Genomic DNA, 26,588 nt, shown 5'->3' with positions numbered 1-26,588 from the left:
GGACAATAGCTCAGACATGGGCATACTGTGCCTGAAGCTCTAAAATTAAAACATAATGCTTGAAGCTGGCAGTTATAGTTCCCTAAATCCATTTTTAATTCCAAACAAAATACCCTTAAGAGGATTCTGCTCTAGCACTGCCCACTCTCATGGGTTTCATTGGCAAGATGGTTTTAGGCCAATCAATTTTAAATAACACCTTTGGGTTCCTGCAACCTTTTTCATAATTTATGACTCCACATTTCTTTGGGATATACTGCCTAAAGGAAGGGGATCCACTTACTTGAAAATCCTACTTAAGCAGAAATCCTTTTTATTCAATTACTCTTGATTTTTTTCAAGTATCTACAAGTTTAAGTCTACTTTTTGTTTTTTAATTAGGGAAGTTCAAAATAATGATCATGATTGACTTTATTTCTTTGTAATTTGGTGAGCAGAACTTTGTAAGACTCCAGGGTCACCAATCTTAGACCTATGAGGAAGAGACAGTAAACTGAAAGGGTGGAAACTTAATGAAAGTCACTCAAAATGTTTTTATTTGCTTTCAACTTGTTTTTTCCATTGTGATTTGATTGCCCTGATTATTATATAAAGGATTTCATGTGTACAAGGAAGTGGGCATGGATAATTGAGGGTTCCCATTTAAAATCTCTTCTAACAAGACTTGTCACTAATGGAAATAACAGAGAGTGTTTCAGCCACAGGGAGACATGCATTTGAACCACTAGCATTCACCAGTCACACTAGCTAGCTGCTATCAGGCACTCAGATAAAACCTTGTTAATCCAATTAATTAGATATCCAAATCTAAGATAAAGGTCTACCTGAGACATGCTAATCAGAGTAGTTGCACGTTCCATTTGCATAAGTGCTAGGTGGCTTCTGCTTTTGTACCACTACAGGTGTACATGGAGAAACAGAAGAGATGGAAAGAAAGTCAAAAATATCCCAACATATGGATAGGGATAGAACTGACAGATGGGAACCACCTTAGATCTAGAAAGGCAAATTGGGAAAGGGAAAGATGTTTGAACCAAATTCAGGGGTTTGGTGTGAAACTATGCCATAACTTTTGGATCTTAATATCCTGAGACAATTTTCTTTACCCTTATTCATCTCAATCTTTGGAAAGGTGAACAGAAAAACAATTCTTTTGCACACAGAATGATTTCAAAGGATGACATACTCCTTCTACTGCCATCCTAAAAGAAGCTCTCCAAGAAACTTGTCACCAAAACATTTCAAGTTCTCCCATAAATTCCACCTTCAAATTTCACTACTACCCTCAGTTAAAACCAGTAAATCCTTTTCTGAGAATATTAACACCAGGGTAAAAATTGCTTTACCCACTCCTTCCTAATAAGACAAAAAAAGTTTCTGATAGGTCCATGAGCTCAGAGAGCTGAGGGTGCTCGCTCCTGAATGTAAAAGAATGGTCTCTACTAAAACCAAGAGATTGAGGAGGTAAGAAGACTCAGTTCATATATTTTGCCTGATTGACAATCAAAGGCAGGCCCTAGATGAGATATGCTCCTAAAGCTTCAAAATCTGTTACTATCCAGCATTAGGACATCTGGCATAGGAAATAAATGCAGATTTCCTCTGGACTCATTCAATCTCATGCAGCTTATAGATAGCTTACAGATCTATTCTGACTCCCTACCTTTATATATAAGAAAAGACAACCAAGAGATGGCAAATCCATACTCACACAGCTAGTTCAGTGGCAGAGCTAGAAGTAAAACTCTGGGCTCTGGACACCTGATTCAGTGTTTTCCATTAACTCCAGTCCCAATTCCTACTACCCATATCATTTCATATCATATGGGGGATTTGTATGGAGAAATGGTCTAAGAGGGCAAAGAGACAAATCTGGCCAATATCCATTTGGTATAAGACAATGTTTTATTCTCTCTCATTTTAAGGTAAAATAAGGAAATGCTTCCCCACAAGGACTTGTTAGTTGGACAGACTAGAGTCTTCATATTCGAGAACTAATTGTGATTTTTCTGGAGAACATTAGCTCAAGCATGTTTATCCCTACAGGTGATAACCTGAAGAGAGCGAAGAAGCTCCCCAATAGTAATTAGAAGGGGTTTCTTTCTCCCATTCAAACCACTTCCAACATGTTCCTTGGTCATTTTTGCTTAGGCACCTGGCTAATGTTTTCTGTACTTGACATATAATAGCAGGGACGGCTAGATGCACCCAGGCCGGTCTAGCTGTTCCAGATGCAGAAAGTAAGAGTGTTGTTGCCTCAGGGAACTGGTTGGTTCTATCTGAGGAACACAGTCAACACTAAATGAATGAGATGGATAGATGCAAAAGCTACCAGCAGGACACAGGATGCCTCTTAGGCAGAAATCAAACAGGGATTTCATTGTAACTTGATGGATGGTTTAAGTCTTCTAGAGAAAGAACACTACCAAAGAAAGTGGGGCTCACCATGGAAACAAAATAAGGGTTACAAGACCATAGGGTTACTAGTGTTGCTATAGCACTTACAAGATGAAATGGGGCCCTGACCAGAGATTTTTTTCACACCCAAAAATAGACCCATCGGACTAATGATACCATTAGCCATTCAAATCATCCAACTAGCTTTCCTTGCTTTGGTTCCCTGCTTCTGAACCATCTGATAAGCAAACATTCCCCTGGTGATTTGTGTCACCAAATGGAATACACAGGGTCAGAGATCTTAATTAGCCCATCAGATTAAGAGTTGTGTTTTTCATTAACCATTAGCATTCTGCTTTGGAGTTGTGATATCTAAGAACCAGCAGAAATGAGTACCTGGCTCTTTGCATATCTGGATCTGGAAAACTGAAAAACAGATGTAGAAGATAGTGAATTCATCAAGTCTCTACCTGGGAAGACTGTTTCTGGGCAGTGAGCATGCTGTCTCTTCAGAGGGTGTTTTCACCACACCTCCTGAGGCTGTCACATCTGTCCGCTCAGCAGACACTACCTTGTTCATGAAATGCTTTTGTGTATGTGTAGATGCTATAAAGAATAGCAACCTGAATGCCAGCAGAAAGCGCCCTGAAAAAGCACATTCTTGGAAACCACCACAAAGTACCATGCATTTAAAATAAGAACAAAAACAGTACCTGTCTCCTTAGGTCTCTTGTTTTCTTGGTCATCTTATCAATTGCAATGTTTAGAGGATCTCCTTTTTCTTTTCTTCCAGTCTATTAACAGAAAATAAATAATCTCTGATTTAGAAAATTCAATGTTAGAGACGTGGAAAATGTTTTTTTTAAAAAATTCGGAAACACACAGAAACACACTTGACGGGTAGAATACAAACAAACAAACAAAAAGACAGAGAGATTCTTTTCAACACACAGCTAACATGATTTGTCTCTAAAATTGGTTTTCTCCAAAACAAAAATTTGAATTGTTGAAAAACAATATATTCTGAGGATGGTTTACACATGTCCATATTCAACTTCATGCAAGCATGTTTTCCTCCCTCTCCAGACATTTATGAATTAAGTAAACACAGCAAGGATGTTTGTTTTTGCCTTCAAATACATTTTTTTTTTCTTCTCTCTCACATAAGGACACTTCTGAATAGGAAATGATTGAGATGATAAAAACTAAATTCAGAAAGAAATTTAAAATAAATTACCAGAATTCAGAGTTTCTAACATACCAGCATATATACCAATATATACCAATATACCAATATTTTCTACACCACATTGTAACTTTCGTATCAAAGTCAAAGAGACGTTCTACTAGAAAATAATAGTGTTTGTAATCTCTGTTCTGTCATGCACTGGTATGTTAAATATGATAATAAGGAACCCACAGTTTGAAATCATAAGGAAAACATCTCTTATGACTCCAAGAGGCAGAGGTAAAAGCAAAACAAACAAATGAAAAATCCAAAACCTCTTCTTTTTCACTTGGAAGTTTGGAAGTTTCAGTAATAGTTTCTTTTTTTTTAATTTTCCTTTGTTTTATCTCTTTTTTTTTTTTTGATGGCTGTAGTAAAACAATTAAACCAAAGAGAATTACCATTATCTTTTTAAAACCACAGCAGCAACAAAATTCCCATGAATGAAAAGCTCTACATAACTTTAAGGATGGCATTATGTACCCTTTAAGAGAAAATTGTTTTCAAAAGCTTTGTCAAGTCTATTACATTATCTAACCTTTAGTCAAATACCCTGAAAATTAATTAATTATTAATTTATTTACTTTTAAAGTTTATTTATTTTGAGAGGGAGGGTTTTGTATGGGGGTAAGGCAGACAGAGAGACAGAGAGAGACAGAGAGAGAAAGAGAGAGAGAGAGAGAGAGAGAGAGAGAGAGAGAGAGAGAATGAATCCAAAGCAAGCTCTGCACCTGTCAGTGCAGAGCCCAATATGGGGTTCAAACTCACAAATTGTGAGATCATGCCCTGAGCTGAAGTTGGACACTCAACTGACTGAACCACCCATGCGCCCCCTGCAAATTTATCTATTTATGGTCTTACTGGCGAGTCAGTTCTTGTTCCGTATTCAAGTCTCTGCAGAATCATATAGGTCTCTGTAGTAATTGGTAACACGATGTAATGATAACAAGATAGTGTTTTGAGGATCCAGAGAAATTACCATTCTAGAGATTCCTAGATATACTCTTCCAGCGACAAAATCCTGGATGCATAAAGCTGAAACATACACATCAGATCTACTTAAAAGGAGAATTAAAGCAGCCATTTTTTTCTGCAACTTGCTTAATTTTTTTTTTCTGAACAAATGTCTGATGTCTAAATTGATATGGCTTTTATTAAAAAGCCATCACCAGGACACATGTGTGTCTATTTTTAATCATCTAAAATCTTGCAAATCCCCATCTCTTTTCCATTCCCTAAACTCATCATCTGACCCTTGCGTATGTATACACTGAAGTTTATAAGTAGAAAGCGCTTAAAATAAAGTGGTAACATTTTACAATGTTCAAATATTAGCATACAAATAGCTCCAAGGAAAGGAAAAGTATTTGGAGAAGAACACTGTGCTGCTTTATCTGTGGAGGGACGCCGGTTACATAGCAAGTGGGACTTTGGTGCCCTGTCTCCATATCCAGCTGAGCCACAGGTGTAGCACCCAGAGCTGCTTATTTTCTCTTTGGCTTTTGCTCTTTTCTTTTTTCGCCATTAAAATACGGGGCAGTTTTGAGACAGTCCAGACCATGACCATTCTGAAAACCACAGATTTCCTATGCCCTTTCCACTTATGAGAGTAATGAAAACTCACTTTGAGAAACTAACAGTTATGAGTTTGGTCTAAAATGTGGCTATGAGAGAAGGAGACTGGATCACTGAAACTTTCAATGTGAAAAAACAAAAAGATCAAAAGAGTGTGGAGATAAAGACTGATTACTGAAAATAATACTAAGTGTCAGACACTGGTATCGTTTTATCCTGCCAGTGGCATTCCATTATCATCACTTTACAAAAGAAAAAATAAAACCAGAGCAGATGTGGGATTAGGGAGAGGGCAATAAGGCACTCCCCTCAGGTTAGGGGGCACCATAGAACCCAGTAATCAAGATATATAATATTTTAACTCAATATTTTCAAAAAATCAAATTAATGCCAAAAAATCCATGTTGAACAAATATCAAAATTTTGAATAAAAGCAGGATCCAACAGGACCAGGTTTAGGTTAAGGTGAGTGAGGTAAGCCATGTAGGTCAGATATCATTTCTTAATTTTAAATTTAAGAAAATTGGGAATGGGGATGAAGGAGTACACTTGCCATGATGAGCACTGGGTAATGTATGGAGGTTTTGAATCACTATATTGTATATCTGAAACTAACATCACACTGTATGTTAACTAACTGAATTTAAATAAAAACCTTTTAAAAAAGGCAGGGAATGTATTTATACTAAAACCAGAATAAATCATTGTTTACCTAAAGTTCAAATTTAACTGAGTATCTTATATTATTATGTGCTAGACCAGGCAACCTTACCCGCAGGGGTAATAGTGATGTTCAAGATTGTAACTAGGGTTGTTACAGATACATATAGAAAGGCTCCAGTGCCTTATTCTGTGAAAAGAAGGGCAACATGGGATTCTGTGTCCCATTTGGCATCAATAACCTGTAACCGCAAAGCAATTTCATTACATGTGAAGCATCATTTTGGTCACAGTAAGAGACTCACAAAAAGTGGTATCTATGATCCTCATGTTCAAGGAGCTCCTAATTCTGGAGAGTAAAGCAGAACATGAAATTAAGAATACTGACAACTATGCAGAAACTAAAACTCTAACAGGCTAAATTAACTGCTCAAAAGAGGAAGATGTTGCATTTGAGAAAGTCAAGAAATCTCACAGAGGAGTGGGGAGATTTAGCTACACTTCAAGACCTGGGTAAGATCTGAATAGGAAAGAGGGTGGTACTTGAAGGGAGGACAGGGTAGCAAAAATAGAGGCATCCAGTCAAGAAACATCAATGTGGGTTCTAGGAGGACAGTGAGTGGAATTGGCCAGTATTTTCTCCATGATGTGAAGTAATAGGTTTGATGAGTTGCAGAGACAGACAGGATACTTTTATAAGAGCTGCTTTATAGTGTGATTACTGCCAACCATATTTTGATCTGCAAAGTCAAAGGATCTCTTGTGACATTAGCATTCTATGTCACTGTGTTGTCAGGATTCTGTTTGTGTAATATTTGCAATCCTTTGTTTCTCCAGCTTCAAATCTTTGGCTGAAGACAATTAAATAAAATACAGATGACTTGGGTGCCATATTTGTTCTATTTAAAAAGGCTGGGAAATGGCAAAACAAGGCCTAGAACTTTGGAAATTTTGGCCACTGGCTTAAGATGTTAATTCATTGGCCCTTTGTTGGCTATAGTTTCTTTTTTTTCCCCTTTTTTTAAATATAATTTATTGTCAAATTTGTTTCCATACAACATCCAGTGCTCATCCCAACAAGTGCCCTCCTCCATGGCTCTAATTTCTTTAAATAAGGTATGTGTGCAGGAATAATGGTAATGGATCTTAATGCTCAGATTAACATAGCAAATGGGGACTAGCAAACCATCATTCCATGCCTCTATTAGGTTGGCATGTGGAAATACTTTTAAATTATCAACTTAAATTGGACAGGAAGCCAATCACCAAGAGAGACAAAAAGAAAAAAAGAAAAAAAAAGTCTTGCCTCCTAGTGGCAGCCATCCATTATTAGGCTCTGTGATCTTAGACTAACAATTTGCCCATTTTTTACGTCTGAGTTTTCCCATGAACACAATGGATAGTGTAATATATGTCCTGTCTTTTCACCAGGTTAGCAGGACAATCAATCATGATGTCAATGTGCTGGAAACAATAAAAGGCATTAACAGTATTCAGGGTAATTAGGAAAGTATTTTTGCTGTGGAAAAAAATGAGAAAATTGATTTGGAAACTATGTAGAAACTATTTTTGGGTTACCTGGATTTCTGCTTTCTCCACTCAGGCAGATAACGTATGAATGAAAACTTTGCCAAAAAGGAGGATTCCTAAAGGAAAAACTATTTCTCTTTAAGGAAGAAATATTTGGGACACTTCATTTTAAATAGATAACTAATGTGAAATATTTCTAAGAGGTGAAATACGAGGCAGAAACTCCAGATAAATGTATTTTCCATAACAGGTTATTGAAAATATTTGTTAAATATCGAAGGATTTGATCATCTTAAACAAATTCTAGTTCCCAGGGAATCAACTAGGAGCCTCACCCAGCTCTTTTTCCCTCACCCTCCAAGCTTATAAGCTAAAAATAGTTTAAGAAACTGAAGTGAAAGGAGACCTATATCCTCATTGTGATATCATCGCCAAATAATAAAACAAAAGTTCATTGTCTTAAGTCACTCATTCAATTACTCCCTGACTTTGCTAAAGAGACAGAAACAAAAACCAGTTGTAAGGACTCTGTGCCAATGGCCATCTAAGTGATCTGGCAACTTCTCTAGACCTTCAACCTATCATTTGTCCAACAAAGGGGCCAGAGACAAGTTACAGAACCAGGAAATATGAGAGTCTGAAAAACCATCAAGGGGGCACCTAGGTGGCTCAGTCGGTTAAGTGTCTGACTTCTGCTCAGGTCATGATTTTGCAGTCCTTGAGTTCAGAGCCTGGAGCCTGCTTTGGATTCTGTCTCCCTCTCTCTCTCTGCCCACCTCCCCACTCATGCTCTGTCCCTCCATGTCTCTTAAAAATGAATAAATGCTAAAAAATTGCTATCAATAAAAAAAGTCAAGAATATAGCCCTCATTACACAGAAGCTCTCAGGGCACTGCAGAAGAGGCTGGGTGGTGGCAGTCAGTTGGGGCTTTCTCATCTCTGAAATGTGGATAATGTTTCCTCTGTGAGAATGCTGTGAACGTTAAGAGAAATAGGATCTGTAAGAGTTAACAGAGTCCCTAACCCAGACTAGGTAACTCAGTCCGTGTTGGTTTCCTCTCCTTCCCCACCCTGTGGCTCCCCTCATATGTGAGAACAGGGTCCAGAGAGATGAACTGATTCTGATCACCTAGCTAGTTAGTGTCTGACCAGAACCTCCATCTTCCCATTCCAAGGATATTCCATTTTATGTCTAAACTATCTTCCATTTCTAAAATTCGAGGATTCTGTCATTTTCTAGAATTTCATTTGTTTCCATTCTAAGGTTACCAAAAAAAATTTTTTTAAATAAAAATTCTCAGTTTGAGTTAAACATCCTTTGTCATATTTTGTCCACGGATCTTATGTGCCTTTCTCAGAGCCACTCCCCACTTGCCTCCTTTGTCTTCACCTGCAGAAAGTGGATCTACAATAGAGAGAGCCATTGAATAAATACTGTTATTTAAAAAAGAAGAAGAAGAAGAGGAGGAGGAGAAGGAAGAGGAGAAGGAGGAAGACAGGCACCAGTATTCTCTCGCATTGCTCCAGGCACTTTCCTAGTTGCCATCTGTTGTGCTAGGGAGGTGCATGATTATTAAACTTTATTTGTTTTAGTCTTTGGGCTCTATTTTACAAAACACATTTGGAGTCAATCCATGGCTTGAACTGACGGGAGGAAAAGGAAATGAATTTCCTCATTTGGATTTTTATAGGGGATCCTTTATTCTCCCATTCTCTGGCTCTGAACTCAAGTCCTGTTTGCCAAAGTATCAGATGCTGTCAAGGAGACGTTCATAGTTCCATTTAATCCTACACAGAAAGATTAATAGAAATTTTGACTTTCACAATTAGTCTTCAGGAAAAACTCAGTATTTTAGTTCAGTAACTTGCTTATATTATCCTTTGCTTCTTTGGGAAATAAAAGTCCCTCTACTTTAGATAAGGGTTTTCTTTTTTCTTCTCTTTTTTACTACACTAATATCCATCACCATTTCTGAAATAATGAAGATATGTGCCATATACTTATATGATATGCTGAATATTATACAAGTGATACTAACTCCCTAATTTATAAACAAAAAAATTAATTTTTTAAATTTCCAAAATGGAATATTTATTTAAAGGCCATTCCTCATCCTACCCTAAACACATAATTCAATACAAATGGTCCCTCATGGAGGGACATGAGAATATAAATCTATCATCTCAGTGCTTCCCTCAGATCCATGGCTTCTTGTGAGTTTCAGGGCATGATATTAATGTTGGAAATGGTGTGAGAAGCAGATGTTGATCACTCTTTTCCTTTTTCTCAAAGGTACCTGCCAACTTGATTGAATGTATGAGAAATCTTCAAAATATCAGATAGATGTGACTCTAATATATTAAATGTGTGGGGAGATAATCAAATGCCTAGTCTTCAAATTGTTGTTATTTGAAAGAAGTGGGAGTCAAGATCATCACGATGGCAGAAAGCGGTAATGGGCCACGTACTTTATATCCAACATATTTTCCTGTCATTTAAACCTATAATTTAGACAACTGGGGGGAAGAAAAAAAATTATCTATTGATTCAGCAGTCATCCTATCATATTTGGAGGGTTGCCCATCTACCCTCAAAACCTGCATATAGGAATCATATTCTTATTACAAATAGGACCATTATTTATGGAAGCTTGAACATTTCATAATACCTTTATATTATGTGTAAATCACAGTCTGAGATTGTAGATCTTTCTAAACATTTCTCTTGGGAAAGAAATAGGTGATATCTCTCTAGAATGGATAAAAGTTTAGCAGTGTCCACAAATCAAACCCATGATCAGGACACTTTGACCACATCACAACCCAGCTTTCCTGGAACCTGGGATGAGTTGAGAGGTAGAGATAAAGGTAGAGAGGAAACAAAACAAAACAAAACAAAACAAAACAAAACAAAACAAACTGATGACAATGTGTCAGGGGAAAAATGTATCTGACACTTCTCTGAGAACTTGTCAGTGCCCAAGGAAAGGATCATCAACATATACGAATATCAAGATGGCATTATTGGTAAGACCCCCAGACCCTATTTATTGGCCCAACAATATCGATATACACATTGGACATATTTTCATTATATACCTTCATACTTTCCATTATATACTAACTTGTAAAGTAACACTTCATGTTACTTGTTTTGCTTATTACACTGTCCTTAGCACCTGTTCCTGGCACATAATAGGCATTCAATAAATTTTATTAAATCAATGAATGAAACATACGGGCTTCCAAATCCAGTTGCACCTAAAGCCAAAGTGTCTGTCAATGGATTTCCTGCTGTCATGAGTGCATCAATTCCCTCATGTTTCTTTATGTTAGGTTTCTCTTGGCTACAACCAAAAAAGTCCCAACTAAATCAGAGACATTAAAATACCAGATCGAAATAATCTGAAGGCAGGGTGGTAGAGGGGGCCCTACAAGGCCCCCAGGGGACACAGCCCAGAGCACTCCCTGAGACCTCACGTCTTTGTTTCACTCACAGAATTTTCCCTAACACTAATTTCTGTCAAAGCTCTAAATCCTAATAAAAGCCAATTAGTCAGTAGTCTTGAGAATTTGTCCATCACAAAGTATCTAAGATTTCTGCTTTCCCTCAAATCTTTCTGCCCATAGAACCCACCTAACCCAGGATAGGTCTGTAGCATCACATTTCCCTCCCTCATAATCCTCAGTATGGCCTGTCAACACCAAGCTTTCACTTCTGAGGGTCAGTCCCTTAGTTCTTATTTCATTCTTACTGGATCTTTGCTTTCTACTAAACTTGGGCCTTTATTTTAAATTTTCAGAGTTGGATCTCCTTCTTGTAATAGTCCACTTCTCTATACAATTTGTTCTTTCTGAGCAAACTTTTTGACTCATGTTAGTACCTAGATGAAAGAGGCCATTCTCTCTTCAACCATTTGTCTAACCAGATTTTACCCATTCATTCTTCAGGAAACAGTTCAAAATCCTCCTCCTCTAGAAAGTGTTTCTAAACTGATCTAGCTCTTAAAGATCTTCCCCTCTTTTGAGCATACCCTTCAACCAGATACTGTGTCAAATAATGCAGACATTAACAATTTACCATTCTGCATTACCTATTAAGTTTTCATGTGGTTGCAGAGTAGAATCTGAGCTTTTTGTGGGTGGTGAATGTCTGAACTTTCTCCTGGAAAACTTAGCATGAAACTCCTAAGAAGTGCCCCAGAAATATTTGTTTATGTATAGAAAAATGGATGCTCCGAGTAGGCACCTGTGGATAGGAAGAAGGTATGCAAGGGATGAATGATTTGGAAAATGTGGGGTACTAAAAGTAAATTTCACCTATTTTACAATTTTCTGATCAAAACCTTAGGGAGTGCTTGGCACCTGTGTAATGTTACACTTCTTGCTCTTTTACTTATTCCATCAACACAGGTGTAGTCCTCAATGATTATCTGCCAGACAACCCTGCACAAAAGACATATTTCATCAAAGCCCCCAGCTCCCCACCTTGGGTTAATTAACCTCACATTCCTTCAAAGCCTGTGAGAGACCATGAATTGGGAAAACTGCTAAAAAATGCCATTTTATCTTTACAGTTGAGATGAAAGTAGCCAAGGAGAAGTGCAAATATCTATTGATTTTATACACACAGAAAAACACATATATACCCATACTAAATAAATCATTTAAATTTCAGTGGAATTTAAACTTCCACTTCAGTTTTAAGTGCATCGTCCCCCAACCATTCAGTTAAAGTTAAAGCTATCCAACACCTAAAGGATCTCTGGAGTATGGCGTTTTCTACCATCTGAAATGGAGGTCAATAGCTGTGCCCACATTGTTGAGAGTTCACAGAAATCAGAAAATGCTCATGAAGAGGGTTACCTTATTTATGGAAAGTCTATCAATGCAGAGCCCTTTTACCGTAATCTACCTGTGCCTCATCTTAACCATGTATCAGGGGCCAGTTCATGTTGCAATTCCTTTATCACACCTTCCTGACCTCTCAGTTCATAGGAGCCCATTGTCCTCTGAGTAACTGCAGCCATCTATATTATTACCTTTATCATCAAAAGGGCCATTTGTTTGGTATTTTATGAACAATTCCCACTCAGGCAACACTTAACATATCGTGTAAATATCTTGCACTGTTAAGTGAATTTCATGTATCACACTCTAAAGGTAAAATACAAATATACAGATGCGTCATTATGATACTGTCTTGTTCAGAAACTTGTCATGATATAGTCATGTATCTGTTCCTTCTTCCCAGTAGGATGCACAGGAGCTTAAGGACAGTGTATTAGTCAGCTCAGGCTGCCAAAACAAAATGCCATAGACTGGGTGGTTTAATAAACAGAAATGTATTTCTCATAGTTCTGGAAGCCAGAGTCCAAGACCAACATTCAGAAGGTTTGGTTTCTTGTGAGGGCACTCCTCGTGGCTCACACACATCTGCCTTCTCACTATGTCTCGCATGATAGAGAGTAAGCTGGCTCACTGGTATCTTTATAAGGGTACTAATCTTTTCATGAAGTCCTTACTCTAATACCTCATTTAAATCTAATTACTTCCCAAAGGCCCATTTCCAAATACCATCACACTGGGGTATCCATCAACATATGAATTTTAGAGGTACTTATCAGTCCATAGCAGACAAGAAGTTGTCAGCCAATTACATGTCCTTGGAACTCTGAAAATTCTTACACAGTGTCTTGTGCAGACTAGGTGTTAAGCAAATTAGAAATAGGTATAGATATGTACATACAAATATGTATTGAATATAAATGAAGTAATCAGTAATCTGGTTGTTTGACATGACTACATGACATGGATCTTTGGCAATAAGGCTACTTTTGTGCAGAGTTAGTGTGGAAGGGTAGCTGTATCTTCACCAACAGTAGAGTAATATTGCTGCCAACTCTCTTTGCACACTCATTCTCCTCCTTCCCTGTTCAAAAATCTCACCTAAGCAGGAAGAAGATGGAAATCAAAGCCTTCAATCACATGCACAGAATTAAGATACACACACTTGGCACAAGAAACATACAATTAGTAAATGACTTTGACCAAATCCTTCTCTCAGAATAGTGGGAGGTGAAGGTAGGCAAGCTTGAGGACACTAGATACAAAAAGGAAAAGGGGTTTCATGAAATGGTGCTTCTAAGAGATGAGCATAACCCTGACTGGGACAAAGAAGCAGGCCAAAATAGAGAATACCTGGAACCCTTCTCTTGGCCAACCTACTGCAAAGGAAAGGGAAGAAGTTTCCCAGGGAACACTGGGAAGAGGAAACTCATGGTTTGGGAGTGCTGAGTACTTTCTGCATGCCCAGGGGACTCCAAAGAGGTTTCCTTACACGCTTGAGAATGAAGCCTTTTTCCCCTACCCAAATCAAATCTCACTTCTTTGGGTCTTTGCGAAAGCCTGTGAAGACTGCCTCCCCCTGCCCTCTCCAATCTCGCCACCACCAACCTTGGCACACTCTCCTTCCTCTCATGCCCCCTCCAAAAGGCCAGCAGCCACATAGATCTTGGTACCTTTAAGTCTTAGCACTGGGAGGAACTAAAAGAAAATAATATTATCTGGACAGTCAGAATAACTGAAGAAATATTTTATTTATACACTAGCAAGCCCCAATCTAGAGCTGTTAACTTCATTGTTAGTCTTTTGGTGTTACCTTTTATTTTTTATGAGCAGAGCTTGTCAAGCCTTGGGCTTTTTCTCAACTTCCCAAACCCACCCCAAAGCCAGAATGGAGGTCCAGGCTGCTTCTCACATCCAGCAACAACACCCAGGGGGCAACTGCCATGTGACCAAGGGGCAAGCGCATGTATTTCCTCAGGCCTCTCTGATGCCCTTCTTCCCGAGAACTCTTGGAATTTGCCCCATAATAGAATCATCTCTTGGGACAATGGCTCATGCTTGGAACCGATGAAAACTTTATGAGGCAAATAGCATTTCTGCAGCATGATGGTTAAAAACTAAACTCAGTAGAAAGCAGGCCGAAACCTCAGAACACATGTCTCACATCGTCCCAAATATTCCTCACTATGTGGCTCCCATAAACACCATCTGCTGTGTTAATTTGTAAAGAATTACAAGGTTCTTAAAATTACACTTTGCTCTCTGTAGCGTACACTGTGTCTATTGGGGGGGGAGGGGCAGGGAGGGTGAGTTGGGAATGCGTATCACATCTAGCCAGATACTGAGATCTTTTTCCTTCTATGCTAGGATCCTGCTGAAAGTTTGGTAGGTCTGCATGGAATTTTAAGAAATGTATCATATTCGCCCCAGACCAGCTGTAGGAAAAAAAAAAAAAAAATTTGAAAATAAAATACATACAAGAAAGCCTTTGCCTAGATTATAATCCTAGCATTTTCTACATTTGCAAGTTGTGTGCACATCTCCCCCTTCACAGGATGCTCATGACAATACAGTCTTTAGCTATAAGTCAAAGAGGGTGAATAGCCAAAATTGAGAGAACTTCTTGGGTGAGACTTAATTCTCCATGGCTGTATCCTGACCTCAGGGCCTCCTCAGAGCCCTCAGGTTGTCCGTACCTGAGCGTGCTTATCCCTGTCTACTCACAAAGCCAGAAGAGGAGCATCTTTGTTCCCAAACGCACATCTCTGATAGTGCATGGCTATTTTAACAGGCTACTAAAGTACACTTTAGGTGAATTAAGTTCCTGGAGAAGTTGTTGGTTAAATAATGATAAATGGTGGGGGCGCCTGAGTGACTCGGTTGAGCGTCCGACTTCAGCTCAGGTCGTGATCTCAAGGTTCTTGAATTCAAACCCCACATCAGGCTCTGTGCTGACAGCTCAGAGCCTGGAGCCTGCTTTGGATTCTGTGTCTCCCTCTCTCTCTGCCCCTCCCCTTCTCATGCTCTCTCTCTCTCTCTCAAAAATAAATAAACATTAGATTTAGATTTTTTTTTAACAAAAAGAATGAGAAATGGTGGCTAGAAATGAGAAGGTCAATAAGAGGGTTTGGGGCTCAGTAATCCTTTAGCTAGAAACTATTGACGTGATGAAGTTGTTACAAACACAAATTCCTAGGTCCCTCTATTCAGTAGCTCTGAAGTAGGCTGGAAATCTTTTTTTTTTTTTTTAATAAGTATTCAAAAAATTACAGACAAGCTCTATACCAACCTGACTATAATCATTTGATTAATCAAAACCTCTCCAATTGTGTGGTCAGGAATCTGCATTTTCAGATTTTCCACCAAATTCTATTGATTGGCCAATTTGGGGAATTTTGAGTTTTACAACAATTTATTGGTGGTAAACCTGAAATAGGACCAAGGATTACAAATAAGGCAATTTGCTTAATTCTTAATGAATTAGTTACACGACCTCAAAGACATAGGTTTCTGAACCAAAGTAGTTAATTAGGAAAAAAAAAAAACATACTGCCTGAGAAATCAAAACAACATAGACACAGTCGGCCATGTCGTTTCATTAAACGTCCCCACACAAAGAAAAAGAACACTAAGCCAGTTTCCCTGAATTCCTTTCCTGCCATTATTACATCTACATGTAGACATCAGAATAAGGCTACCTGGATATAATGAACGTAGAAATAAAGGAGGATGTTGACCTTATCAAAACACAGAGAGCTTAATAAAATTTTCCAACACCATACACAAAGTATAAAATGGGATCCTGATCCAGGCTGATCCTGATTTCAGAGCTTCTGCTGATAAATCCAAGTCTATACTCTGCTAATTTCCCAACATTTTCTGAAAATATACTCCCGATCTCCTCTTCCTGTGGTCACAACCTCTCTGATCCTTCATTAATATACCCAGTCCTCAGAGAAGAGTTTCTCTGAGCACCCCATAATAATCTCCTGCCTGCTAACTTTGCTTCCTTCTTTATCCATCCTGAAGCAACATCTAGAAGCCAGATAAAGCCCTGCCTCTCCCTGACCACACAGCCCATGAGAATTCTCCTTTCTCTCAACCACAACAGCAATTAGTAACAGTTCTTTTCTGGTGTTTAGCCATAGCTGAATTTGTCTGATTTCAGACAAATCTCTACAGAGCCTTCTTTGGGCAAGGTGGCACTAAGTGGTCTCATCCCCCATCCCTCATAGTTAGACATCTGGCTATAGCTGCCTCCTGACTTCCAAGCTCTGATGAAAAAGACAGGATTCAGACTAAAGGTTCTTGCTTGAATTTTCTCTGTTCACTCAAAGTAAGCTGAACTGAATGAACCACTGTTACTTCCAATTAACTCATCAATCCCATGAAAAACTGGATTCTTAACACTGATTTTAAGAAAATAAATTATTAGAACAGGTTGGTAGTCACCCCAAAATTGTTTGGTGATGCATCTATCAATTGCATATATAACACAGTAGAGTAAAATAAAAATGTTGCAATCACATTTTGCATTTCAGTGTATGTGTATATGAATGTGTGTGTGTGTGTTACAAGTTCATCTGCCATTATCACTTAACTGTATGGGTACCCTCTCCACTTGCAAAGTGTAAGCTCTGTGAGAGGAAGATCATATCTCCCTGTATCAGGTAAAATGCCCCCCAAAGGAGTTTCTTTTGTACTCAATAAAGCCTTATACAGTTGATCCTTGAACAATGCAGGGGTTAAAGGAATTAACCCCCACACAGTTGAAAATCGACATACAACTTTTGACTCCCCCAAAAACTTAACTACTAATATAGCCTGCTGCTGACTAGAAGCCTCACTGATAACATAAATAGTTAATTCACACATATTTTGTACGTTATATGTTATATACTCTATTCTTACAAGAAAGTAAGCTTGAGAAAATAAAATGTTATCAAGAAAATCACAAGGGGGGCACCTGGGTGGCTCAGTCACTTAAGCGTCTGACTTCAGCCCAGGTCATGATCTCACAGTGTGTGAGCTCAAGCCCTGCATGGGGGCTGTGTCTATGTTGACAGCTCAGAGCCTGGAGACTGCTTCAGATTCTGTGTCTCCTCTCTCTGTCCTTCACTCATGTTCTGTCTCTATCTCTCTCTCAACAAATGAATAAACATTAAAAATGTTGTTTAAAAATGGTTAGGGGTGCCTGGGTGGCTCAGTCGGTTGGGCATCCGACTTCGGCTCAGGTCATGATCTCACAGTTTGTGAGTTCGAGCCCTGCGTCGGGCTCTGTGCTGAAGGCTCGGAGCCTGGAGCCTGCCTCGGATTCTGTGTCTCCCCCTCTCTCTGCCCCTCCCCTGCTTATGCTCAGTTTCTATCTCTCGGTAATGAATAAACGTTAAAAAAATAAATGAAAATAAATGGTTATATGGTACATTAAAAAAAAAAGAAAATCAGAAGGAAAATGAAATGCATTCATATTAGTGTACTGTATTTGCAAAAAAACCCCAAAAATCCACATATAAGTGGACCTATACTGTTCAAACTGTGTTGTTCAAAGGTCAACTGTAGTTAGTGACAGGGTAGTGAGAGTCAAAGAATTTTATTGCCAAGCTTCCCAGGGTTGAGTGAACCACACACAACTGAGGAAGATAAATCCCAAAATCTTATTCCTTCCAGAATCTAATACTAACCTGTTCATTTGCATCCTTGGTTATCTAGTTGGCCATGCAGAGCCATGGAAACACATACATAAGCCTGTTCCAAGGGTCATCTTAGTCTCCCTAGTGCTTGTGACATTAACATTTAGGGGAAGGGGAGATGGGTCCTTTGATAAAGAAATCATTCTTACATAAAATTAAAATACAAATGTAATTTCCAGTCCAAACCCCCATCTGCCCTTCCTTCATGCCCTCTCCCATGCCTTCCCTTCTTTCAAAGAGTTTATGAAGTAGATGGAAATAGCATTAAGTTATATCTTGGCTCTGATACCTACTAGTTGTATAACCTCTGGTGATTTGCCTAAACTCACCAGGTCTCAGTCTTTATCTGTAATGGTGAAAATAATGCCTAACCCAAGAATGTGATGAGATAATGCATGCAAAATGTCTGTCTCTGAGCTTAGCATGGAAATGGTATCTAATAATCCAAGATTTTTTTTCCTCTCTTAATAGCAAACTTACACAAAACACAGTGCTCAGCATCTGAACCATGAAAATATGCAAGATGGATGGATTCAACGTCTACGGAGAATATAGTGATTTATAGGCTGGATGTGGGTTTACCACAACTTGCCATTTGAGAATCTTTTAACATCTGAGCCGCATTTAACATTCATGAAATTTTCACGATTTTAAAGTCCATATGACACAATTCAAGTACAAGGCAAATAAAAAAGGAGAATGAGACACGGACCCTGAAATTTCACTAAAAACACAGTGAAGAATATAAAATTGAATAGCTGTTGTTTCTTATGCTAGTGAGAGATGGGAGCAAATGTTGGGGCCTGATTCTCCCTTTTCAATTCTATGTATGGGTAATAAATCAGCAGTGAACACACTTCACGGATGGTTTTAAGCACACTGAACATCCATACCTAAATGTCAGTAAAGGGAGATTCCCCGAGCAGCACAAGTGGACTCTACTTCAGTCACCGTCTTTGGCACATCAGGGAAGGGATGGCCTTGCTGAAATGAGGAAGCCATATTCAGCAGGACTCCATGTCTGCTTTATGGTGGGGAGTCAGTAAGAGGAACTGCTAACTACTTACACAAACCTCAGTAAGTGGCAGGTGCCAGAAATGGGTCTGAGCATTAAGAACATACCTTTTTTTCAAATATGGTTTACACTATTATGTGAAGTCTAGAGAACTACCATTACAGATGGTTTTAATTTGTTTATAAGGACTATATAAGTTCCCTGCTAAAAATACTAATAACACTGAGAAAGAACATAGTAGATAATTTGCTTACTTTTTTTTTTCCATCAGTTTCTCCCATTAGACTGTAAACTTCATGGGATTAGTAACTTCATTTGTTAAATTTACCTGTGTGTGTGTTTCACTAAATCCAGTCCCTGGCACATAGGTTCTCATTGAAGCAGTAACATAAAATAGCTGTCATTTTGGAAAATAGAAAGTTAATCTCTAAACAGAGCAGGAAAGTAGGAGGAGAGAAACTTCTGTGTGAGGGCTGGGTGAAGGAAGGCTAGAATTTGAAAATAAATTCTGGTTCTTCAGGAAAGCTGTTGATCAAGGAATTTAGGATTTAGAAATTAGACATACCCAAAACAGTAAACAAAACATTAAAGGGAATAACAACAACAATAACAACAACAACAAAATACTAAGGGGAATAAAAAACAAGTAATTGTAGGGATATGAGGACGACAAAAGAAGATGGAAGAAGAGGAAGAGAAGAAGAAGAAAAATAACATACTTATGGACAGTAAAGCAAAGGATGGCTGAGACCGTACCGTGAACCTTGGTAACTCCAGTATTTTGGTGAATCCAAAGTACTACCAAAGTAGGAACTACCAAAAACAAACAAACAAACAAACAAACAAAACAAAATAAAAAAAAAAAACAAAAGAAAGGAAAAAAACAAGTAGGAACTACCAAGAGAACAGAATAATAGGCCAGGGATCCAGTTACTATTTCTGACACAGAAGACACTAAAAGATAATAAAAAAAGAAGTCAGAAACCGGGAACCAGAAAGGATGCTCAAGTCTGGAGTGAAATCAGCAGTAAGTCTGACTTGAAGAGGAATCATCACGTTATGGGTGTTAAGTTCTTTCATTCCCTGTGCAGAAGCCAGGCTGGCTCCAAGCTCAAATTGCCCAGGCAATCTGCCCTCTCTCCCCAATCTACATGTGAACAAGAACAAGGCCAGGTTTACCACCACCCAGTTATGCACCTTCCTTTCCCCCTTCTCTTCTTCCCTCTCCAAAGACCTCCAGAAAAAGCCTCATCCCCTGTAAGAGCCCTCCCCACTGAGTCTCTTCTCCAGGACTATCCAACCCTATCATTGTCTTCTTCCCCTTGTAATTAATCAGACTGCTAAGTGGAAAATATACAAACAGAAGAACTCCCCAACCAATCTATATTAAATATAGTCTAAGTATCCCAATTTTTGGTTCCAAACTCAGTCTCTCCAGGGGTAGGACTGTCAAGCACTGGGGCAGACTTCCATCTGCACTGGTCTGGGCCAGTGCAGAATTTGTATGCTGTAAATCACACTGGTTAGGTTGACTTTTGTCTCTATGTGCCCTATGTGCTTTATGTGGTCAGCTACCACATTCTACTTCAAACAACAGATTACTCTGGCAAAGAATAAGTATTTATGGAGCACCTACTTGATATTGAGTGCTGTAGAGGTATGATATGGGCTGAATTGTGTCTCCCCAAGATTCAAGAGTTGAAGTTCTACCACTCCCAATACCTCAGAATGCGACTGTATTTGGAGGTAGGGTTATTAAGCAGATAGTTAAGGTTAATGAGGTCATGAGGGTGGCCCCTAATACCATACGATTTTTCTCTTTAAAGTAGAGGAGATTCGGAGGGACGGGGGTAAAAAAAAAAAAAAAAAAAAAAAAGGAGAGGAGATTAAACAGAAAAAAAAAAAAACAAAAACACAGGAAAATACCATGGGGTAGAAGATGATCAGCTACAAGGCACAGAGAGACGCCTCAGAACAAATCTACCCTGCAGAAACCTTGATCGCAGGCATCTAATTTCCAGCACCGTGAGAAAATAAATTTCCATTGTTACAAATCCCAGTCTGTGGTACTCTGTTATGGTAGCCCTAACAAACTAGTGCAATGGTGTGATAGGAAACACTAGAGTAATGATTTGTTGAGGTTTTGACTTCCTATTAAAATACATTTCCAAGGGGCACCTGGGTGGCTCAGTAGGTTAAGCAATTGACTTCAGTTCAAGTCATGATCTCAGTTTGTGTGTTCAAGCCCCGCATCAGGCATGGAGCCTGGAGCCTGCTTCAGTGTCTATGTCTCCCTTTCTGTCTGTCTCTCTGTCTCTCTCTCTCTGCCCCTCCTCCTCTCTCTGTCTCTCTCAAAAATAAACATTAAGGAAAATTAAAATAATTAATTAATTAATTGATTAAAATACATTACTGATTCAGGCTAGCAAGAAATCTAAGAGAGCTGAGGTGGGGTCAGGGAGGGAAGATGTGACTGTCTTCAGAAACCCTAATTGATTTCTCAGAAAGCTCTTCAGTTTTTCATAGCACGAGGCTTATATCAGTTTGTCTGATGAAGGAAGGAGCCACATCTCATCCAACAATTGGAAAATGGGTTTCTCAAGTCCCAGAACACTTTTCTTGCTCTGAATTCCAGGTGGCTTCTTCAGTCTTTCTCAAGCTACTGTAGCTCTTATTGAAAACTGGTAGCTATCAGAGACAAGGTAAATAAATAGATGACAGATGATAGATAGCTAGATAGATAGAAAGATAGCTAGCTAGATAGAGCCATTTCAAAGAATCTTCCTAAAAGACCCTCTGACATTTCTCATCTCACAAAATAGCCAAAAACAATTTAATCTCATGTTTCCTCACAATTTAATTGAGAGAAAAATGTGACTTCTGTTCCTCTATGTAAGGTTGCAGGTGCTTTTGATTAAGAAACCTGAATGAGGTATTTGAGGAGCAATACGATGCCTAGTTCCCTATTGGTGACTGTTTTTTCTGCTTCCCCTTTCAGAGTTCTGGTTTAACATACCTGGTACTTAAAGCATACAGCTGACAGCTGTGTACTTGAGGCACCAAGGCAACCACATGTTGACGAAAGGGAGGGATGAAATCTTCGTGAAACTGTATCATGGCTAAACTTTTGGTCCGATTTCATTCACTCCACCTACTGAGACTCATCACAGTGCGAGGTTGGGGGGAATACAGCAAGCCAGTCATGGCCTCTACCCGCACACAGTTAGCCTAAAGCATGGTTTGCTACTCTCTACACTATTGACATTTGGGGACAGATAATTATTTATTGTGCTCCATGCACTGAAGGATATTTACCAGCATCCCTGGCCTGTACCAACTAGATGCCTAGCACTCTGTCCCTTAGCAATGACAACCAAAAGTCTCTCTAGACATTGCTAAATGTGCCCTGAGGAGGAGACAAAATTACCCCCACTTGAGAACCACTTGTCTAATGAATGAGAAAGATAATTTAAAAGGCAATTATAATGCAGTAAGATAAGTATTATGATACAGACACAAGGTACATAAGGGAACTAAGTAAACTGAGGGGTGTGGTGGTGGTTTAAAAAAAAAAGCTACTTCCCAATGAAGAGATATAAAATAAAGACACACAATAGCTACTTATTGGGTATTTACTGTGTGTTAAACACTATACTTTGATTGCTTATTTAATCCTTACAAAATGCCCATATATTAGCCACTTTACAGATGTACTCAAAGACGGAAACAAGCTTGTTCAACATTCAAAGAATGAGGGATGGACCCAGGATCTAAGCTGAGTTCTAAACTCACGTTTGGCTAATTCTTTTTTTTTTTTTTAATTTTTTTAATGTTTCTTTTTGAGAGAGACAGAGACAGAATGCGAGTGGTTTAGGGGCAGAGAGAGAGGGAGACACAGAATCGGAAGCAGGCTCCAGGCTCCGGGCTGTCAGCATAGAGCCCGTCGCGGGGCTCAAACTCACGAGCTGTTATATGATGACCTGAGCCGAAGTCGGACATTCAACTGACTGAGCCACCCAGGCGCCCAGGTTTGGCTACTTCTTTAGGAATAGATAAGTTTTAAGAAAGAGAAACTTTTTCTACATGAGAACTAGAGTAACTCATAGATTAAAACAAACAAACAAACAAACAAACAAACAAATTTCTCTAAATACAGGGTTTGATTAGGAGTTTAAGACACTAAGTAAATGCATGATTGAAAGAATTTAAATTGGAAATTGGTTTAAAGCAATGAGTAGAGGTTCCTCTGGAGAAACTCTGGGGTTCCATAGCATCCATCCCATGTCCGTGAGAGTCCATGGATTGACCTTAGTCAACAGGAGTCCCCAAACTTCCATCTGTCAACTAATTATCACCCATAGAATCAATCATCACCTATGATAGGTAGGGTGACAATACCAAGGCTTCCTTTCAATCTCAAAAGTGCCCCGATTTGGTTGACAAGTTTTATGATCACCTTATCATTAGTCTAATTAAGTCTTGAGCTGAAAAATTTCTAGATCAGTTTTTATGTCATCAGAGTCACTGTTTGAGAATCCAGTCCATTATTAGATTGATATCTTTACGACATACGCATACATTACTTCAGTCACCTGCCTAAAATCCTCTAATGCCAACCTAACACTACAAGAAGACCCTAGCCAATTGTACTTCAGTTTGGCTCTCCAATATGACCTCCCACCCCTACCCAAACCCTTGTATTAGTCACTACTCCTTGAACAGATGGTATTTTCATGCCTCTAGGCTCTTCCAAATGGATTCCCAATGTCTAGATTCCCTCCACATGTTGTTCAATAATATTGACCACTCTGTTAGACCCTGCAATGTCCTCCCCTTCACTCCTCACTGGCCTATTGAAGATCTCATTCAAATGTCATCTCTGTAAAGAATCCCTGATTTCCTCAGACATCAGCTGTTCCTTTCTGTGTGTGTCTGCACTGCACTTCACCCATCCTTCTCTTGTGGTTTTTCTCATCCTGTAATTGCAGGTTCCTGTGTCTGTGCCATTCATATTACTAGGCTGTAGTGTGAGCTAGTCATTGATAACTAAACTAAATGTCAGCATTATCTCTGTAGCATTAATGCCTTGTACTTGCTGGTACTCAGTTGGCATTTGATTCATATTTGCTGACTAATTATTGCCACCGTTAAAATCAGTTATCAGTTATTTCTGTTCAAATCAGAAATTGCCACATTTTGGACAATCACTAGGAATTTACTAAGTGCCTACCATGTGACAGGCATGTGGCTTTTGCTTTGTCACACACACACAAGTAAGGGGCTGTGAGGTGTAGGGAAGAGCCAGAACCTCTGCATCTTATTTCCCATTGCTTCTTTATCTTTCTTTGAGACTAGGCAAGTCACTGATTATGAAACTATGTATGTTTGTATTTGTATGTGTGTATTTGTGTGTGTGTGTGTGTATAGAGAGAGAGAGAGATCTAGATCTAGATAAATAAATAAATATATATATATCTAGATATAGCTATAGATATATAAATATAGATATATAGATATAGATATAGATATATATGGATAAAGATATATAGTTATATATGTCCCCCATCCCCTAAATCTGGCAAACCTATCAACCAGTCACAAATTCAAAATAGGCTAAGTAAAGTTCATGATATTTGGAATATGCCCCTAAATTTGGAGTTTGGTGTCACAAAAGGAGAATCTGACATCTTCCAAACCATCTGTATCATGTAAATGCCTTAAGAATAAATCTATCCCTGAAATAGACCATCAGGCTAACCAGATACTGTCAAAAGCCTTTTTAAGTTTACTTTTTTGTACCTCAATTAGCCTACTTTCTAAATTGAGACAAAATGGTTAAAAATGTATAATCTGTGTATAGGGTTGTTAACTCTTCAATCTTAACACATTCATCTGAAATTTTATACAAAGAAGATTATATGCTGGGAATTAGCCTTCCAGTGTGAAACTCCTGTCCTCTGAATGTATCCTATCCCTAAAATCATATTAACTAAATATGAACAGCATTTCAGTTTATGCAGTACTTTTATAAGCTTTATTTTAGTCCTCAGAACAAACTGTAACTTTGGTAATATTTTTAATCTCTATTTGCAGATGCTAAATGTCCAAAATGGTAAAGAGCATACAGGCAAAATGATATGGGACATGCAAAGTTAAAAATGTGCCTATATGCCCAAATAGCCCATGACAGTGCTATGGTCTGAGTTTGAATCAAACCTAAATTGATATTGTGTGCTATGTACCCACAGGAATATGGCTTTCTATGTATGTGTCAATTCTTTAGAAGCCAATATCACAGGCATTTACTCAGCAACATGGATTTCCAAGTTATGATGATGATAGTCTGCACAAATTGATAAATACCTTGGATCTCAACTGCTAACAGTCACATCTAACTACAATCCCATCTCAAATTGACAAGTTGTTAAGAGGCGCAATAGAACAGATGCTGTAATTTCTGATATCCTACTCAGTTGAATGATAAAAAAAAAAAAAAAAAAACAGAGAAAAAGAGAACATGATTCATATTAGTTGAAAGAGCTGGTCAACATTGAATGTATTTACCTCTTTTTAAAAAAGTGGATCATCCCAACATCTTAAAACTTTTTTTACACTATCCCAAGTGGGATATGACAGTGGGGAAAAAAAAAAAAAAATCCAGTTAACCACAATGCTAGCTTTTACCAAGCATACAGCTATTTGTAAACAGCTGAATGCTCACCAACTTTTTCAATTTGCATCTAGATATTGATCAGAGCGGAGGGCCGGCAAATAAAATCTAATAAAGTTTTAAGAATCTTAAGATAATAGTAATTGCTACTATTAAATGTGTGTCTGCTATGGTCCAGGTGACTTACACGGCTTATCCTCCACCTCCACAGAAACCCTAAACCAAGGTACTTTCAGCATCTTTTATTGAAGCACAAATAGGGGTTCAGAAGCCTTAAGAATTTTGCCAACGTTCATAAGACTGGTCAGTTGAATGTTCTAAACCCAGGTGAACCTATCCACTGTCCAATTCAACACAGTGGCCTTGTCTGGTACAGCAGGGCATGGAAAAGAAAGGAAGAACGATGAGACAATGGAGTCGTTCTCTACCTTTTTGTTTTTCCACATAACACAGCTGAGGGACATGATACATTCTACCAGCAATAGTGGAGAAAGAAAGAAGGGACAATGAAGGAAACTTCATGGCTGTTTTTAGAAAGGCTGATCCAATGTTATGTGGATCCTACCAACACTATCACTAGGGTTGCAAACCCCATCACCAAATAACCATAGGATGGTCCTCACTGGCAGATCTGCAAGTCTCAAAAGGTTATCTGCAGGACACCAAGCCTTGAATTTCTCCTTCAAAGAAGTTCTCTACTATGTTCATGAAATACTTCATACTATCCCCCCAACGCACACATACACATACACCACACCACACCTTTTTTCAAGTTTACAATGCAGGTATGAGGTCACTGATGGTTAAAGATTAATAACAAACAAACAAACAAACAAAAAACTGTTTAATGTGATTTAACCCTGCTTTTCTAACAACTACTGAGCCATAAAGACATTTTTTCTCCATCACACCCATTATAATTTCATGGAACAGCTGTTCAGAGGAGCACACTGGGAACCCATCCATGAACAGGAT

The 26,588-nt window shown here is 38.6% G+C and overlaps 1 protein-coding gene across 3 annotated transcripts in view; it reads right to left on the bottom strand.

Moving 5' to 3' along the window:
- CTNNA2 (catenin alpha 2) overlaps positions 1–26,588 on the bottom strand; it is a 1,119,678-nt gene that overhangs the window by 277,636 nt on the left and 815,454 nt on the right. For all 3 annotated transcript variants that reach the window (XM_030310974.1, XM_030310976.1, XM_030310977.1), the window contains exon 8: positions 3,111–3,191. In XM_030310974.1, the coding sequence (XP_030166834.1) occupies positions 3,111–3,191 (81 nt within the window). The remainder of the gene's footprint in view (positions 1–3,110; positions 3,192–26,588) is intronic.

Source organism: Lynx canadensis, chromosome A3 (genome assembly GCF_007474595.2).
Source record: "Lynx canadensis isolate LIC74 chromosome A3, mLynCan4.pri.v2, whole genome shotgun sequence".
Classification (NCBI taxonomy): Eukaryota; Metazoa; Chordata; class Mammalia; order Carnivora; family Felidae; genus Lynx; species Lynx canadensis.
Note: the sequence above shows the minus strand (reverse complement) of the source record. Positions and strands in the feature narration are given on the sequence as shown.